General features: G+C 40.0%; 1 protein-coding gene across 1 annotated transcript in view; it reads left to right on the top strand.

Moving 5' to 3' along the window:
- ABCA12 (ATP binding cassette subfamily A member 12) overlaps positions 1 to 20307 on the top strand; it is a 214919-nt gene that overhangs the window by 63886 nt on the left and 130726 nt on the right. Inside the window, exons 10-16 of the mRNA XM_067470388.1 lie at positions 655 to 770; positions 2981 to 3087; positions 5835 to 6088; positions 6179 to 6291; positions 11221 to 11345; positions 13730 to 13903; positions 15592 to 15756. Coding sequence (XP_067326489.1) covers positions 655 to 770; positions 2981 to 3087; positions 5835 to 6088; positions 6179 to 6291; positions 11221 to 11345; positions 13730 to 13903; positions 15592 to 15756 — 1054 coding nt within the window. The remainder of the gene's footprint in view (positions 1 to 654; positions 771 to 2980; positions 3088 to 5834; positions 6089 to 6178; positions 6292 to 11220; positions 11346 to 13729; positions 13904 to 15591; positions 15757 to 20307) is intronic.

Below are 20307 nucleotides of genomic sequence, written 5' to 3'. Positions count from 1 at the left end.
CAAAGGCTTTCATGGCCAGAATCATTGGGGTGCTGTGTGGTTTCTGGGCTGTATGGCCATGTTCTAGCAGCATTTTCTTCTGATGTTTCACCTGCATCTGTGACTGGTATCTTCAGATCTTCAGAGGATCTGAAGATGCCAGCCACAGATGCAGGCGAAACATCAGGAGAAATGCAGCTAGAACACAGCCATACAGCCCAAAAACCACATAACACCTGACTATATATTAATGATCAATGAAATAATTTGGTTTGTTTGTGACTTTCCTCAATGGGTCTACTCCAGTCAGGAATTAAAACAGAATTTAGGCTCTTGTTGCCTTCAGACTCCCAAAAACCCTAGTCAGCATGGCCAGTTCCAAGGATTAATGGGAATTGTACCTATTATCATGGCCAGGAGTATTGGAAAATAATATTCCTTGTCGTAGAAAAGCTGAAAATGTTTCAAATTTCTTTTGGGAAAAGGGCTCTGAAAAAAAGGGAGTGAGTGCCAGTTTCTTCTCCTGAATCTAGATCTAAGACGATTGAGCCACATTTGTTCCAATCTGAGTGGCTGCAGAATTTTCTTTTAGTTTAAAACATCCTTGGAAAGCTGTTTGTAATGTCTGCTGCATCACATTAAGAAGTTGACCCCATGCACTTTTGTTTGTCTCAGGTTTCTCTTTGCAGAGTTTGAAAATGTGTTTATACAGATGTCACCTAATAATGGCTTCAGATCATATTTGATTTGCCTAATGAATGTGACGGAAAAGCTAGAGAGTGAATTGACAGGTACTGTGCATTTTGTTAATGGGATCCTTGTTTGCTTTTACTGAACCTTTCCCCTGAATATTTGTGTTGGCAGTTGAAATATTCTCAGTGGCAGAAGTATTTTGCTGAACTAGAGCCAGGAAGCCACGGTCCCCAGAAACATGCACCCCACCCAATGAGTATCTGGCAGACACACATAACACCAGCTTATTCCACAGCAAATATCTAAGTCAAAATGTACAGCTGCTGTTATTTATTATTTATTTATTTACAGCTTTTATATTCCGCCCTTCTCACCCCGCAGGGGACTCAGGGCGGATTACACTGTACACATATATGGCAAACATTCAATGCCAATTTTTGACATACAAACATATACAGACATACACAGAGGCTATTTAACTTTTTCTGGCCGCCAGGGGAGCTGTCGCTTTCATCGTCCATCTGCGACGCTGATGAAGCACTTCCGCATTCCCCGCATGCTTCCCTGCTGGAATGCTTTGCTGGAGTCTTCTTTATGGCCTCATAAATCAGTTAATTTAGCCTCCCCACACTTTAAGGTGGTACCTAATTTTCCTACTTGACAGATGCAACTGTCTTTCGGGTTGCAAAGGTCGACAACAGGCTACACACAATTGGTTGGAAACCCACTCCAACTCGGGCTGGCTTTGAACTCATGACCTTTTGGTCAGAGTGATCTTAATGCAGCTGACACTCAGCCAGCTGCGCCACAATCCCTGTTGTTGTTGTTGTTGTTGTTGTTGTTGTTGTTGTTGTGTGTGTGTGTGTGGGGGGGGGGGGGTGTGTGGTTTGAATAAAACATGCTGGAGAATCCCTAGGTAGGTCTCACCAGTTGGAAATCTATTGAATTTAATAAAAAGTCAAGATTCATCATTTTAGGTTATACAAATTGGTTAGCTCACATTTTAGATATATGTACCCTATCCCGGCATGCCATAATGAGTTAAGCTAATGATGCATCAACAGCTTTTTCTGTCTAGTTGAGTCCCAGGACTAGCTAGCCATTAATTTGTTCTTTAAAAAGAAATCTCACATTTTACTTTTTGACTTTGGAAAGTCTCTGGGACAACTGATAAAAATCAGAAATGAGCAGATAAAGCTTTTTTTTCTGTCTTAAGGGCTCACGCCTAAAACTTGGGAAAGATCAGTAACTTCTGAGCATGCACAGTTTGCATGCTCAGTTTACAAAACTTTTCCTCTGTGGCTCCCCGACTCTGGAACTCACTTCCTGGAGAGATTAGGAAAGCCCCTACACTAGAAACCTTTAAAAAGAACCTCAAAACCTGGCTCTTCCACTGCGCATTTGATGAGTAGATCTACATCCTCATACTAGTGTTTAGTTTAACGGTTTTTGTTATTGGAGTGCATCCCCCCCCCCATAGGAAAGTTTTGCTCCACGACCTCCACTGAAACAAGCTCTCCTCCACAAATAATCTGTCCTTGTTTATCTCGTGTTTATCTCGCCTGGGTTTTTAATCTATTTCTACCCAATTTTCTTTTATCTATTACATGTAGCTCGCCCATGTTACTGTGATTGTGTTTATTGTAATTTTATATTGTTGTCTTTTGTTTTATGTAATTGCGTTATTATTGTTTATTATTTGCGTTTTCGGTTTTGTTTTTATTTCATGTAATTGTTGTTTTGGGCTTGGCCTCATGTAAGCCGCACCGAGTCCCCATTGGGGAGATGGAGCGGGGTACAAATAAAGATTATTATTATTATTATTATTATTATTATTATTATTATTATGCCCAACAAAGATTAATTCCCCATCAGATTTGATTCTGGCACCTACATTTCAAGTGTTACCTTGCAGTCTATATAATAATTTATTTTGTATATGTGTATATGTGTTTTTATGTCTGTTTTATGCATGTATATATGTGTGTTTGTCTATCTCTATCTCTATCTTTCTATCTCTCTATCTCTCTCTCTATCTATCTATCTATCTATCTATCTATCTATCTATCTATCTATCTTCCAATTTTGCTTTTAGGTTCTATCCATCCATTCTTAATTCCTTCACTCCTGGTTGTTTTAAAACTCAGACGTGATCCTTCTACAACTTCATTTCCACCTCCAATTGGGTTGTGGGTATATCTGAGTTTTATTGATAGACACTTAGGCCGTCTTACAGGTAGTAATAATGTAACACAATTGCTTGAAATAGAATAATAAGTTAATTATTCATTGTTTCTTACTCTTCCAGAAAATTCTGCTCTCATGCTAAAGATAGCACAGCTAGAAAGTGTTCTTTTATCCCCTCATGATACTTACAAGAAATATTCAATGGTTTCAGAAATCTTGATGTCAAGAGTAAGTAGCTTTTCATATAAAAAGGAGGGATGGGGGAAAATGAGATGTGACAGAACCTTTAAGACTAACTGGTTTTGAATTTTAGCATGAGATTTGGGGGGATCTAAATTCACTTCTTCAGATGAAGTGCAGAGTCATATAGATACAGTTGTGGGAGTGGGGTGTATTGTAAGGTGTACGAGGGGTATTTTTTAAGTAAGGTCCGTTTGAACATAAGTACACAACGAAAGTTTATTTCAAAAAAGTAAATTTATTTTCAGAAAGTACATACTTCACTCTATTTTTCGACATAGTTGCCAAGTTTGTTCAAACACTTATCATACCTCTGAACCAATTTTAAAATACCCTCTTCATAAAAACTTGCCGTCACCAAAAGCCACCAAATCATCTGTAATCAAAGAAGGGTGATCAGAGCGGTCCTCATCATGGACGTTGTCACGGCCATCTTTGAATTGTCGTACCCACTTACGCACTTTGCTTTCACTCATAACAGTATCACCGTACACTTCACAAATCTCTCGATGAATTTCTGCAGCAGGCAGGTTCCTTGCTGACAAAAACCGTATCACTGAGCGAACCTCTCATGCGGAGGGTGAGTTGATAGTCTTAAACATTTTTAAAGCACAGAACAGAACCGAGACAGATTATCTACAGAGCAGAAACTGAGCACAGTTGTTCCCGAGGCATGCTGGTACACGACGCACATGCTCATTGCGGTATGCGCGCAAACTACTAGTGTCTACAACAAAACAGACCTTACTTAAAAAATACCCTTCGTACATTGTATCCCTTGCCTTAAATTTTCAAAAATCTTTAATGTCTTTATGGCTCGTGTTCATGTTAGTGTTAATGTGATAGTCAATTAGTCTTGATGTGTGTAAGCAATAAATCTGCTTACCAAAAATCGGTTTCTCTGGGTTCAAAACTCTCTCTGATAAGATCCATTTTGTTATTTGTGCAGTTTGTTTTTGTTCATACCTCTGTTAATGGATTTAAATTTGTCAATATAACTAAATTTCACAGTTTCTCTTTCTAGTTTTTCTTTGTAATTTCCTTGTTTGAGGATCACAACTTGTAAATGCCTTAGTATATAACAACAATAACAACAACAACACATCACAAAGTCCTAGATGTTTGGGAAGTGTTCGACTTGTGATTTTGTGATACAAAATCCAGCATATAGATCTCATTTTCTATGACATACTGTGTTTTTGTGTCAGTAAAATAATAATAATAATAATAATAATAATAATAATAATAATAATTATTATTATTATTATATTGTTTCTTACCCGCCTCTCCTCATGGCTTTAGGTGGGTTACAGAATAATTAAAACATATACACATTGTAAAAATACTACAAATACACATATGAACATGTATTTTATGAAAGATACAAATTGAAACATATTTCTATAAAATACATATTAATATACACAAAACAGATTAAACAAAGGATACAAGTTTAAAATTTATGCTTATTTATTTATTTACATCGCTTCTACCCCGCCCTTCTCACCCCCGAGGGGGGACTCAGGGCGGCTTTCATGGGCAACAATTCAATGCCATAATATCAGTACAACAACATAAAATCAAATACTTAAAAATTAACAATAACATTAATGAAAATCACAGACTCATATACTAACATAGTCGCCTAGAAACTGGTTGGGTAGGCCTATCAGAAGACATAGGTCTTTAGCTGTCAGAGCTCTTCTGACAGGTCATTCCACAGTCTTGGTCACTGAAAAGGTCAACGAAGGCCATCAACTGGTTTTTAGTACTGCTTTATAATGGCAAAGTTTTGTTCATTTATCTTCTTGCTTGGTGCTTTCCGGTTTCTCCAGTATAAAGTGTAAAGTGGTTTAACTGGCAGGAAATGGCACATTATATATTGGAAGAAAAGCAAGAGAATGTTATGGGTGACATTTTTGGCCCCTTAAATCTTGCTCTCTAAGCAGACATAGGGACAGCATTGGCATCTGGGTTTGTGGCAGTTATTTCTCAGGACTAGCTGTAGCTCATTGATGATGTGCTTAAATGTAAGTGACCGCTAGGAATGTTGTTTTGTGTTTTTGGTCAATCCCATTGTAGATGCCTCCTGGATGTTGATCTTGCCTTGTTGATTTGCTTTTCATCTCCTTAGGTGATCATTGTAATGTCTGTTGTAAATCCAAGAGTTTTGAGTCCCTGTCTTGTGGGTCTGAACAGATGTGGTGGTATTAGAAGGCTTGGCTGGAAGCAACAGATTTGGTAGCATGACCAAGTTTGGTGCTTAGATGTCCATTGTATTATTGCACAGTGATGTCATGAAAGTTAATTTGTTGTGTGAATTGTTCCAGGCTGACGATATTTGTAGGCAGAAGATGTTGAAATCCTTGTAGGACTTTTTAATTGCTTGATTTTCATGTGGACAAATGAAAAAGATGTGCTCAAGAAATTTTAGGGTAAAGGATGTTTCTGGATGTGTGTTCTGAAGAAGCATTGTTCCAGGTCAGCAAGAAAAAGATTTACATCCTGGGGTATCATGTGGTTGGTTACTCATGGCATGCCACTGACTTGGAGGTACACATATGTTATGAGTAAGTACTAAGTGGCAGAGTTTGATGACTATAACATCATTCACAATGGCCTGTAGTCATTCTTAGTATGCAGATGTTGGTGTATAGGGATGCCACAGCTTTATCACTCTTACTATCATCCATATATGAATAACTAATTTGTGTTTCTTTTGGCTGTGTTCAAAGTTACCTCACCTTCAAAACTTGACATCACTCCTTTGTGACTCTGAGGTCATCAAGTCATTGCAGCAAACCTGCCAGCTTCCTGATGTTAATTTTGTAGAGTTGTGTGATGAAAGTGAATATCATAAGAAGCTTCTTCACCGTCTAGGACTAAGTGATCATGTAGTGACCAATTCTATTAACCGCAGAAGTGTTTCTGCAGAATTCCAGGAAATGTTAATTGGGGATCCCAAAAAACTCCAACAGCAAATTGTCTGGTAAGACCTCCTTAAGGTAATCTGTAGCATTGCATTTTAATTTGCAATATACAAATTACTTACAACTATATATTTTTCTTTTTGAAAAAGGTTACAAGAAAATGTGCCGCATCTTCAATATTTTCAGGATATCTCTGCATATATGGCATCTCTTAATTCTATAGTGAATATCACCAAGAATATAACACATTCCAGAAAACAAGGTATGTTTCCATGTATCGTCTTTTATTTTTTTAAAGTTTCCACATATGTTTTTTTTTAAAAAAAACAAAACCAAGCAAACAAATGTGGAACAAAATTTTTCTAATGGTCTAAATTGAGCTTTTGCCCCAATAAGAGAAGTTGCAATTACATGAACGCATTTAAATATTTTCATATCTGTAACATCTGATAGAAAGAATATTTTAAAATATGAGAAAAGTGGTCAAAATATGTTTCTTTAGGGTTGACAAGGAGAATACTAGGCTGATGAAAAAATTCACAGTTCCAGACTTATTATGCTGCTCAGGAAACACTTTCTGTACTGGAAACAACATTTTCTGGCCACAAAATGATATTTTTACACACATTTTTTTCTATGAGAAAATGCCCCTTTCAGCACATTTTTTCACATTTTACATAGATTATGTAAACAACTACAGCATTTTTTTTTTGTGGGAAACTACATGTTCTGCACATAAATATTTTCTGTGTAGAAAAATTCTATCTCTTGTCGAAGGCTTTCATGGCCGGAATCACTGGGTTGTTGTAGGTTTTTTCGGGCTATATGGCCATGGTCTAGAGGCATTCTCTCCTGATGTTTCGCCTGCATCTATAGCAAGCATCCTCACTACCTCTGAGGATGCTTGCCATAGATGCAGGTGAAATGTCAGGAGAGAAGGCCTCTAGACTATGGCCATATAGCCCGACAAAACCTATAACAACTCAAAAATTCTATCCTTTATTTGTTGCAAGATAAGTCCTTAATTGCAAGTAGGCTTTGAAACACTGCACACATTTTGAAGACTTTTTCACATTGGGAAGATGAAAGTTGATATTACTCATGGCTTCCTTTGAGAAAAAACTTAGTAAATAATTACTTCTCTGGTATGTGATTACCTATACTAACTAATTCCTATGTATATAACAAACTTAAACATGAAGAGTGAGGAACATTAATATGAAAAGTACCTCTGCCACTTGTGAATCTACGAAACAGGTTGTCCTCATTTGCTCTATGGTGGAATTTAGTGGAACCCAACCTTTTACTAGTGATGCCCTGAGCCAACAAGTACCATTCTCTAAATGCTTTGGTAACATCCTGTTACATCTTTATCTACCACTAAAAACAATTTGGAAACATCAAATGATGCTTTACATCCCAATCCCTTCATGTTGTTAAATTTTGACTTTAAAGCCTTAAATGGCTTGAGAGTGAAAGTACTTAACTGTCTGAAATACTATGGGATAGATAGATAAATAAATGAAAAAGTGTTTCATGTGCCTCAGGTACCAGATATAATGGCTAGAGGACTACTGTAACGCCCTCTACATTGACCTTCCTCTGTTGGTGATCCGGAAGCTCAAGTTGGTACAAAATGCAGCTGCTCGGCTTCTTGTGGGAATTCCGATGAAATGCCACATAACACCAATCTTACTACAGCTGCATTGGTTACCAATTGAGCACCAGAATGTTTGCCATGTATATGTTACTGGATGGCTGCGTGTCAGCAGGTTGAGGGTGAATCCAGTAAAGACGGAGATCCCATGGCTTGGTCAACCGGGCAGTGGGGATATCCAGCTGCCTACCCTGGATGGCGAGGCACTATGCCCGTCATCATTGGCAAAGAGTCTGGGAGTCCTTTTGGACCCTCTGCTGACGATGGAGGCCCAGGTCTCCGCTGGTAGCTGAACGGTTTTTTTCATCTGCGGCAGGCTAGACGGCTGGCCCCCTACTTGTCGAGGGACGACCTAGCTATGGTGATCCAGGCTGGACTACTGTAACGCCCTCTACAATGGCCTTCCTATGTCGGTGATCCGGAAGCTCTAGTTGGTACAAAATGCAGCTGCTCAGCTTCTTGCAGGAATTCTGATGAGATGCCACATAACACCAATCTTACTGCAGCTGCATTGGTTACCAATTGAGCACTGGATCACTTTCAAAGTGATGGTACTCACCTTTAAGGCATTGCATGGTCTGGGGCCGATGTACCTGAGGGACCGCCTCACCCCCTACCAACCCCAGAGATCCCTCCATTCTGAGGACCAAGATCTATTGGAAATTCCCAGTGTCAAGACCTTGCGTCTAACAGCAACCAGATGCAGAGCCTTTATAGCAGTGGCACCATCACTCTGGAATACTCTGCCACCTGAAGTCCGTGCCTTGCAGGACTTACCAGCTTTCCACAGGGCATGTAAGACATATCTGTTTCGACGGGCCTTTGATATTTGATATTGCTGTTTATAAATTGTTTTAAATTGTTTTTAAATTGTTGTTCGATTTTAGCCTGTTCTTGTAAACTGCTCCGAGCCCCAGGGGAGTGGTGGCATATAAGTTCGAATAATAAATAAATAAATAAATAAAATAAAATAATGGCCAATACATTTTATTCTTTCTGAGCTAGATTTGCTACTCAGATTTGACAGGTGAAAAAGTGAAAGAATGTCTAGCTCCTTTTAAAACTTTTTTGTTTATATTCATCTTTCTACTTTGAAAAGCATCGAAGATAGTTAAAAATGTGTCTGTGTTTCTTCTTCTGAAACAACTCATACGACTTGGCAAAGTCCAATTAGGTAATTGAAAGCATACAGATGGTATCGAAAACAATAGACATATAAGAAAGTGTTAATTGTCTAAATATTTAATTTAGAAAGGTCTTAAGGATGTGGCAAATAAGGGAAGGGATGTAAATTGATATCTTGGTTTAATATATATGTCAGAACTACCAGCTTGCTCACCCACTTGTTTGCCCACCTCCAGTTGCTCACTTGCCAATCTCCCACTTGCCTGACCCTGCTTAGTTGTCCCTCTCATCTGCCCACCATCCTGCTTTTTCTCCCCTTACTTGTTCACTTGCTTGCTTGTCTACCCCCTACTCTCCCGCCCGCCCCTGCTTGCTTTCCCGCTTGCCACTCCTTGCTCACCCCCTCGAGTGCCCAACCCCTCTTCCCCCGTGCTTTGGGCATCACCGTCCTAGGACATCAGAGGATTGGTATTATGGAAGGGGCACTTTATAGTTCTCAACCAGAGAATTCCTCTGATTAAACTATAAATCTTATTATTGCACATAATGCAAACAAGTTCATAGATGTAGAACTATATCAATATAACATCTCAGTGGGAATGTCCTAAGTTTGCTCTACTATTTCAAAAGTTCACTTGAAATCTTGGGATCTAATAAATGCCAGAAAAATATAGTAGAACTTCAACTTCCTTTGAAATTGCTTTCTTGAGTAATAGAAGTCTCAGGTCGGCAGTTGGGTGGCCTGGGCATGAAATATTCTCCCATTAGTTTTTGAAATCTATTGTTACATACACTAGACGGTATGCATTGAGTTTTTTGTATAGATGCCTGACCTACTTTTGGTCTATGTAGACAGCAGGAGGACATTATTAAAAGATGGTGCAGGTTTCATGCTGGAGGACAAACTGGTAAATGAACCCCCAATGGTACAGCTAATGTGATTCATTTCCGTAATAGTGTTATAATATGAGGTATCTACTCAGGCAGCACTATTATGGACTGATATCATCAGCCATTCACTAGAGGCTCATTCACCTGCCCATCAGCCACAGCATTGGAGTGGAGTATTTTGTAAGGCTGAGAAATAATAGAATTAGTGAATAACTTATTACTAACGGCTAGGATTTAAATTGTGTTTAAATGGAAAATAGATGTTTTGTCTATTGAGGTTTGGTAAAATGGCAAATGCAATTCATTGCTGGTAATGAAACTCACACGTCCAACAAGATTTAGGAATGGGAGAAAAATTAGATAGTTTTAATTAGTATTTATTCTTAAACTTATGAAATTGAAGAGCTGGGCAACATATAACAAACGAGGGATTGCTGAATAGACATTTGGGAAAGGGTATACTTTAGTACGTGTTTATTAAAGTCTGTATGTATTATTTGTACATGCCTGGAAAATGTTCTGGGGGCAAACCTGGTCTAATTTTGAACACTAGTGGCTTTAAAACAGTGTTTCTCAACCTGGGGGTCAGGACCCCTGTGGGGGTTGCGAGGAGGTGTCAGAGGGGTCGCTGAAGACCATCAGAAAACATAGTATTTTCTGTTGGTCATGGGAGTTCTGTGTGGAAAGTTTGGTCAAATTCTATCGGTGGGGTTCAGAATGCTATTTCATTGTGGGTGAACTATAAATCCCAACAATTACAACTCCCAAATGGCAAGGTATATTTTTCTCCAAACTCTACCAGTGTTCACATTTGGGCATATTGAGTATTTCTGCCAAGTTTGATCCAGATCCATCATTGTTTGAGTCCACAGTGGATATAGGTGAACTACAACTCCAACAACTCAAGGTCAATGTCCACCAGACCTTCCCAGTATTTTCCCTTGGTCATGGGAATACTGTGTGCCAAGTTTGATTCAATTCCATCATTGGTGGAGTTCAGAAGTCTCTTTGATTTTAGGTGAACTATAAATCCCAGCAACTCCAGCATTACCAAATGACAAAATCAAACACCCCCCAACCCCACCAGTATTCAAATTTGGGTGTATTAGGTATTTGTGCCAAATTTGGTCCAGTGACTGAAAATACATCCTGCATATCAGATATTTACATTACGATTCATAACAGTAGCAAAATTACAGTTATGAAGTGGCAATGAAAATAACGTTATGATTGGGGGTCACCACAACATGAGGACCTATACTAAGGGGTCGCGGCATTAGGAAGGTTGAGAACCACTGCTTTAAAATGATCCAGCTGCCTCAATCTTTCTTGTTGCAGGAATGCAAAACTTTTTTTAAAAAAATGTGACTACATCTATTGAGTTATTTCACATTGAAATGTACCACATGGTGACACTCTTGAGGCATTTTCTCCTTCTTCCATGTTCCTGCTATAAATACTCTGTGCAAACAGTGTGATTTCTAGAAGCAAATCTAATTTTTAATTTCTATTTTAAAGACACGTTAATAAATCTGTTCAGAAATGAAGACAGCCTCAGGAACGATCTCAGAAGTGTAGTAGGAATGTCGGAAGAAAGCCTCAATGCACTGCTGGAAATGCCACTTCCAGAAAACAGAACACAGGCAAGTGTATTATTACGGCTGGCTATTTCACTCAGGTCTCATAGTGCAAAATGCACACAAATAGGTTTATGCAAACTTGGGGTTGGAATAGTCCTTAGTTTAAGTCTCTCATGCAAGAGAAAAATTGCAGATTCCCCCTTTTGTACAAGATTGCCTTTTGAATTTCAGAACTTTGTTGTGTAAAAGCAGTATTTATTGCCTCAGAATTGTATTTCACACAAAATTTAATGTATTTTGTGCAAAACCAACATTTTTAAAAAAACAAAAATTCATGAGAAATGAAAACTGCTGTAGTTTTCAACAATTTCCTCAGTGGGTAAGAAAATATACATCTGTAGTATACACACACATGCTTTTCAATAGCTCTTGTTAAAAAATTATGGATCCATACAGTGCCTGACATTCTGTCCATCAAAATAAAATATAACGCTGACAGGGTTGTTGTATGTTTTTCAGGCTATATGGCCATGTTCTAGAACAGGGGTCCTCAACTACGGCCCGGGGGCCGAATACGGCCCTCCAAGGTCATTTACCTGGCTCTCGCTCAGGGTCAACCTAAGTCTGAAACGACTTGAAAGCACACATCAACAACTATTTTATCTCATCAGCCAAAAGCAGTCCTATTGTAACACAGAACACACAAACACTCCTGCAACCTAACTGGCCTCTCTTTACATGTCATATACCAAGGGTCCTCGAACTAAGGTCTGGGGGCTGAATACGGCCCTCCAAGGTCATTTACCTGGCCCTCACTCAGGATCAACCTAAGTCTGAAACGACTTGAAAGCACACAACAACATCAACAACAATTTTGTCTCATCAGCCAAAAGCAGGCCCACACTTCCCATTGAAATACTATTAAGTTTATATTTGTTAAAATTGTTCTTCATTTTAATTATCGTATTGTTTTTAAGTGTTTTTGCACTACAAATAAGATATGTGCAGTGTGCATAAGAATTCATTCATGTTTTTTTCAAATTATAATCTGGCCCTCCAACAGTTTGGGTGACTGTGACCTGGCCCTCTGTTTAAAAAGTTTGAGGGCCCCTGTTCTAGAAGCATTCTCTCCTGATGTTTTGCCTGCATCATTGTATGTTTTTAACTATTGTGTTTATTGTTATTGCATTTTTATTGTAATTGTTGGCATCGAATTGTGCCGGATGTAAGCCGTCCTGAGTCCCCCTTAGGGGATGAGAAGAGTGGGGTAGAAATGCCCGAAATAAATAAATAAATAAATAAATCTTTAACAGGCATCATCAGTGGTTGTGAGGTCAGATCTCACAACTTCTGAGGATGCTTACCATAGATGTAGGCGAAACGTCAAGAGAGAATGCTTCTAGAACATGGTCGTATAGCCTGAAAAACCTACAACAACCCAGTGATTCCAGCCATGAAAGTCTTCAACAATATAATACTGACACATGGGTGAAAAGATCTTCAAATGCTACTAAAATGGAAGTCTTTATTTTAAGAAAACTTGTTATCAAGGCATACTAACTTAACAAAACAGAGTGAAAAAAAATGGTAACTATCCGCAAAAAAACAAGATAATGCTTTCCAGGAATTCCACATTTGTTTTTCCATATCAGTGTTTATAATGTGCTCCTCCATATGGAAGAATGCAAAATCCTATCCTACATCTAAGGGGAAAGTTGGATAATAGGAGGCTGCTGGTGGGATATACACGCATTCCACTTTTGCCTTTAGTAATCAGATTGACCACATTTCTGAATGATTAGGAACACCCACAGAAAATCCGTTTTGGCTATGAGGCAGAAGGAGAATGTATATGCAACATAGGAAACAAAAAGTGCGTCCATACTGTAGAATTAAATGCAGTTTGAGACAAGTTTCATTGCTATAGTGCAATGCTATGGAATCATGGAAGTTGTAATTGTAAAAAGGTATTTTCTTCCAAAGAGTGTTGGTGCCTCACCAAACAAGAAGTCCCAGGATTCAACTGCATTGAGCCATGGTAGTTCACGTGGTGTCAAACTAGACTTATTCTATAGTGTAGCTGCACCCAAAGCCTCACTAAGATCATTTTATACTCCTATCAACTGTTCTTTGTTTTCTGTCTCAAGCCAAGGAGTAGTAATGGATTCTGGAACAACTTCTTCACAAATATTGGAGAGGTAACAGGATGTCTGTTAATGCTAAAGGCCCAAAGAAAGATAATCTTTTAGCTGCTGTTCTTGTATGTAAGCACATTAAAGAAAGCACCAGTATATTGATTATTGTGTAAAGAAGGACATCTACTGCTGTGTTAGCCACTTTGGAGGGTGGCATAGGCCAGTGTTCTGAAAGAGAGAACTACTTAATTCATCCTCATTACCGAGAGAGCTCACTGTTTACAAACCTGTTTTTCTTCTGTGCCAATACAGCTGATTTTCCAGATACTCCAGCTGGAGTTCTGCTATGTTGACGTTACAGATGCTAAGCTGGAAGTTGTAGCAAAGGAATTCTGCAACTTATCACTCACGGAAAGGGCTCACAAGTCTTATCTTTTGGGAGTCACATTTCTTCATTACCTGGATGTCTACAGCTTCATGTACAAGGTTTGCATAACAAGTTGCAATTCTATAACATATTTTAGGTCATCTAGGTGCACACACATATATGTATTTATGTATGTACATCTTCTTATATGTTGTAAGAGTCAGTGATGTATAGTGATTTGAGTGTTAGATGAGGACTCTGGAAGACCAGGCTTTGAACATAAATTGAGCTGTGGAAATCTGCTGGGTGACCTTGGACAGGCTACATATTCTCAGCCTAATAATCTATATAAATAAAAATGTAATGTTTGTTTGTGGGATTAACATAACACAGGGGTCCTCAAACTAAGGCCCGGGGGCCGGATACGGCCCTCCAAGGTCATTTACCTGGCCCTCGCTCAAGGTCATCCTAAGTCTGAAATGACTTGAAAGCACACAACAACAACAACAACAACCCTATCTCATTTATTTTATTTATTTATTTGCTATACTTGTATACCGCCGTTTCTCAGCCTAGCCTATAACAATCAACAGTATACAGTTTAAAAGCATAAAAACATAATACACAATTCATATATCAATAACAATCCAATTCGTCTCCTAACTAAAATCGTGATCCAGTTTCGTCGTCCATAATTGCCAGTCCTTTAATCATTACATTCATTGCACTGAGTTAACCAAATGCCTGCTCGAGCATCCAGATTTTTAGTCTTCTTCGGAATACCATCAATGAGGGGGCTGATCTTACCTCCATGGGAAGGGCGTTCCATAGCCACAGGGCCACCACAGAAAAGGCCCTGTCTCTCGTCCCCGCCAGCCGCACCTGTGAAGCAGGCGGGATAGAGAGCAAGGCCTCCCCAGAAGATCTTAGGGTCCTGGTGGGCTGATAGGCCGAGATACGTTCGGATAGGTAAGTTGGGCCAGAACCGTTTAGGGCTTTAAAGGCCAACGCCAGCACTTTGAATTGAGCCCGGTAGCAGATCAGCAGCCAGTGGAGCTGGTGCAGCAGAGGAGTTGTATGCTCCCTGCGCTCCGCTCCTGTTAGTATCATGGCTGCCGAGCGTTGGACTAATTGGAGCTTCCGGGCCATCTTCAAAGGCAACCCAACGTAGAGCCAAAAGCAGGCCCACACTTCCCATTGAAATACTAATAAGTTTATATTTGTTAAAATTGTTCTTCATTTTAATTACTGTATTGTTTTTATGTGTTTTTTGCACTACAAATGAGATACGTGCAGTGAGCATAGGAATTCATTCATGATTTTTTCAAATTATAATCTGGTCCTTCAACAGTTTGAGGGACTGTGACCTGGCCCTCTGTTTAAAAAGTTTGAGGGCCCATGATCTACACCAGTGGTTTCCAACCTTTGTTCCTCTCATTGTTTTGGACTTCAACTTCCATAAATCCCAGCCAGCTTACTAGCTGTTAGGAATTGCGTTTTGATTTCCCAGGATTTCCTTCTGGCCCAGTCCTACAGTTTTGCATTCTCACAAGCCCTTGCTCTGCCCAATCAATCCTGAACATGCCCACTTTTCCTGGCTACTGGTCATGATGTTGGTTGAAGTTTTCAAAAGATATTTTTATTGTTTTGGTCTTGATTTGTCCAGGATTGTGTACTTTGAAGATACATCGATCAGCAACTGTTAATGCCCTCATTGAAACCAGTGCTATCCACTTTGCATGCATCTTGCCCCTTATAAGCAAGAGTGCTTGATTTTGACCCTATTTATGCCTTTTGTCTATTCTAGATGTTTTTCCCCAAGGAACTACAAACTCCTCTAGATCAGGTATTTGATCTACTCAAAGAACTGAACCATTTCAAGGAAAAGGTTATCTCAGATGTTCGTCCACTCTTAGATGCCGTCCATTCTCTTAAAAAATTACGTCAATCAAGGAATGCACCCTTCTCTAAGGTTGGTTTCCCTTGTCAATAAGCAAAAGATAATAATACTGAAAGCAAATTATTGAACATTGCTATTAACCCAGCACAAATATCAAAATTATCAATAAAATGTTTATTTATTTATTTTATTTACAGCTTTTATATTCCGCCCTTCTCACCCCGCAGAGGACTCAGGGCGGATTACAGTGTACACATATATGGCAAACATTCAATGCCAATTTTGACATACAACATATACAGACATATATATCCAATATATAATGGAAATTAGTATCTTCACCATAGATTATGGAAAGTGTTTCTGATAGCCACTATGGTGTAGTGGTTTGGAGGTTATTCAAATCCCTGCTTGGCCATGGAAACCCCCCGAATGACCTTGGACAAATCTTATTTTCTTATGAAGGCAAAGGCAAACTCTCTCTGAACAAATCTCAATATGTTCACCACAGGGTTGCTATAAGGTGGAAATGACTTGAAGGCTAAGAACATCAATAATAACTTCTGGTAGGACAGAAGAATTCAGGAAGTTACAGTGAAGGATGTACATGAATGTCATTTACTGCACACTGCAGTGCAAAGTTTTGAGCACAGTTGTGTTCATGTTTATTTATTTTAAACATTTTATGTCCAATTAATATAAGGCTGTAAAAATACTCAGTTCTTGTGGGTTTTTTCGGGCTATATGGCCATGTTCTAGAGGCATTTCTCCTGACGTTTCGCCTGCATCTATGGCAAGCATCCTCAGAGGTCTGCTGGAGCTGGGAAAAAGGGGTTTATATATCTGTGGAATGACCAGGGTGAGACAAAAGGCTTTTGTGAGTTGGGCTAGGTGTGAATCTTTTCAACTGACCACCTTGATTAGCATACAATGGGCTGACAGTGCCTGGAGCAAACTCTTCTTGAAAGGTGATTAGATGTCCCTGCCTGTTTTTCTCTCTGCTGTTTTAATTTTAGAATTTTTTAATACTGGTAGCCAGATTTTGTTCATTTTCATGGTTTCTTCCTTTCTGTTGAAATTGTCCACATGTTTGTGGATTTCAATGGCTTCTCTGTGTAGTCTGACATGGTGGTTGTGAGAGTGGTCCAGCATTTTTGTGTTCTCAAATAAAATGCTGTGTCCAGGCTGGTTCATCAGGTGCTCTGCTATGGCTGACTTCTCTGGTTGGAGTAGTCTGCAGTGCCTTTCATGTTCCTGGATTCTTGTTTGGGCGCTGCGTTTGGTGGTCCCTATGTAGACTTGTCCACAGCTGCATGGTATACGGTAGACTCCTGCAGAGGTGAGAGGATCCCTCTTGTCCTTTGCTGAACGTAGCATTTGTTGGATTTTCCTGGTGGGTTTGTAGATTGTTTGTATGTTGTGTTTCCTCATCAGCTTCCCTATGCGATCAGTGGTTCCCTTGATGTATGGCAGGAACACTTTTCCTCTGGGTGGATCTTCATCTTTACTCTTGTGGCTTGTTCTTGGTCTTGCAGCTCTTCTGATGTCTGAGGTGCCTTCGACAATACATTGAACATCTCTACGGGGAGAAACTGTTCCAAGACACACGGAAATTGGAGAAACTAAGGACCAGGAAAGCACATCTACTGTGCTCCCTGACTTTCCTTCTACGCTGCAGAGACACAGATACCATCCCACAATTCCTCGCAGCCAAAAGAACTTTCAAAACACCACAGGCTCACCGGATCTATGACCACCTGGAACGCAACCTCTTAAGAGAGAGAATCCACACCATCCGCAAGGAACTCGCAAACACGGACAAGGAACTGCTGCATCTCCATATCAATATCAGCCAGAAGATGAATTCCCAGGACTGGGACAAAATAGACAACCTCACTTACAGGAAAATGGAGAAAAACATGGTTGTCCACACCAACAGACAAAAACAAAAATTCCACAAACGACAAAAGCAACAGCCGAAACCAGAACTGGATACATCACGGACCATCATCAACCTGACAGACAGACAACTCTCTGAAGACCAAGTATCCATACTAGCGAAAGGAGGAAACTTTGCTGTAACCGCCACCAGGATCCCAGTAGAAAACATCATTGCCAATGTCGAATCAGCAATTTACCGCCTCCCAGAGGAGGAAGCAGAAGAAGTACGAGCGGAAGCAGCAAGGATCCTGAAAAAGGCAAAACTCCCCTCCAGTAACATTACTAGGAAGGAAAGAGAAGCCATTAGAGACCTAAATTCAGATCCTGATATCCTCATTCTGCCAGCAGACAATGGGAATGCCACAGTCATCATGCATACAGAGCAATACAAGGAGAAGATCAGAAAACTCCTGGACCCTACTATATACAGAAAACTTAAGCAAGACCCAACTTCCAAAATAACCAGAAAAACCAACACTCTAATTAAAAACTCCTCAATCAACTTCGACATACGACAGCAGCTATGTAAATCGGAAGCCCTTCCACCCAGGCTTTATGGACTCCCCAAAATCCATAAGGACTCCACCCCACTCAGACCAATCGTGAGTGCCATTGGGTCCCCCACATATGACTTAGCCAAATTTCTTGCTGCACAGTTACAAAGCCACATTGGGCTCACAACACACTACATCAAGGACTCAGCCCATTTCATTGAAAAAATCAGCAATCTCAAGCTAAATCCAAATGACAAACTGATCAGCTTCGATGTGGTGTCTCTATTTACCATGGTCCCAGTTGCAGACACCATGGCACTCATCAACCAGAGGTTCCCAGAAGACATCACGGCGCTGTTTCACCATTGCCTCACCACCAGCTATTTTCAGTGGGACAATGAATTCTACGAACAGAAAGATGGAGTAGCTATGGGGAGCCCTCTCAGCCCAGTCATAGCTAACTTCTACATGGAACAATTTGAAAAACAAGCTCTTGAAACAGCAACCAAAAAGCCCACTATATGGTTCAGATATGTGGATGACACTTTCACCATTTGGAGCCATGGAGATGAAGAACTCAACAGGTTCCTGGAACATCTTAACAGCATCCACCCTAACATCCAGTTCACTATGGAAAAAGAAAAGGAAGGAAGACTGCCTTTTCTAGATGTCCTAGTCATCCGCAAACCAGATCAACAATTGGGTCACACCGTTTACAGAAAACCCACACACACAGATAGATATCTCCATAAAAACTCCAACCATCACCCAAGTCAAAAAAGAAGCACCATCAAAGCCTTGGCAGACCGTGCAAAAAGAATCTGTGAACCCCACCTCCTCCAAGATGAACTGAACCACCTCAACTGGGCTCTACAGGCCAATGGATACTCCACCTCAGACATCAGAAGAGCTGCAAGACCAAGAACAAGCCACAAGAGTAAAGATGAAGATCCACCCAGAGGAAAAGTGTTCCTGCCATACATCAAGGGAACCACTGATCGCATAGGGAAGCTGATGAGGAAACACAACATACAAACAATCTACAAACCCACCAGGAAAATCCAACAAATGCTACGTTCAGCAAAGGACAAGAGGGATCCTCTCACCTCTGCAGGAGTCTACCGTATACCATGCAGCTGTGGACAAGTCTACATAGGGACCACCAAACGCAGCGCCCAAACAAGAATCCAGGAACATGAAAGGCACTGCAGACTACTCCAACCAGAGAAGTCAGCCATAGCAGAGCACCTGATGAACCAGCTTGGACACAGCATTTTATTTGAGAACACAAAAATGCTGGACCACTCTCACAACCACCATGTCAGACTACACAGAGAAGCCATTGAAATCCACAAACATGTGGATAATTTCAACAGAAAGGAAGAAACCATGAAAATGAACAAAATCTGGCTACCAGTATTAAAAAATTCTAAAATTAAAACAGCAGAGAGAAAAACAGGCAGGGACATCTAATCACCTTTCAAGAAGAGTTTGCTCCAGGCACTGTCAGCCCATTGTATGCTAATCAAGGTGGTCAGTTGAAAAGATTCACACCTAGCCCAACTCACAAAAGCCTTTTGTCTCACCCTGGTCATTCCACAGATATATAAACCCCTTTTTCCCAGCTCCAGCAGACCTCTGAGGATGCTTGCCATAGATGCAGGCGAAACGTCAGGAGAAATGCCTCTAGAACATGGCCATATAGCCCGAAAAAACCCACAAGAACTGAGTGATTCCGGCCATGAAAGCCTTCGACAATACGCTGTAAAAATAGTTTAAACAAATAATAACAAACCTTTTACAACTATTCTTACAAAATTGAATGGGTATTTATTTATCATGTCATCAGCAACCAGACCATTGTATTACATTTCTAACATAACAAAACAAACAGATAAAAAACCACAAATTTTGCAAACTTGGTAGTTGATTAAATGTCTTTTGACCAGTATCTGGCCACTTGGAGTGCCTCTGGTGTTGCCGCAAGAAGGTCCTCCATTGTGCATGTGGCAGGGCAGTGGTTTGCTCTTCTCCACACTCGCATGTCGTGGATTCAACTTGGAAGGCACTGAACAGACTGCGCTCTGGCACCACGAGATGCAGAGCCAATCTTATCAACTCACCCTCTGCATGTGAGGTTTGCTCAGTGATACGGTTTTTGTCAGCAAGGAACCTGCCTGCTGCAGAA

This window comes from Anolis sagrei, chromosome 1, assembly GCF_037176765.1.
Source record: "Anolis sagrei isolate rAnoSag1 chromosome 1, rAnoSag1.mat, whole genome shotgun sequence".
In the NCBI taxonomy this organism is placed as follows: domain Eukaryota; kingdom Metazoa; phylum Chordata; class Lepidosauria; order Squamata; family Dactyloidae; genus Anolis; species Anolis sagrei.
The sequence above is the reverse complement of the archived record's forward strand: the minus strand, read 5'-3'. Positions and strand labels throughout refer to the sequence as shown.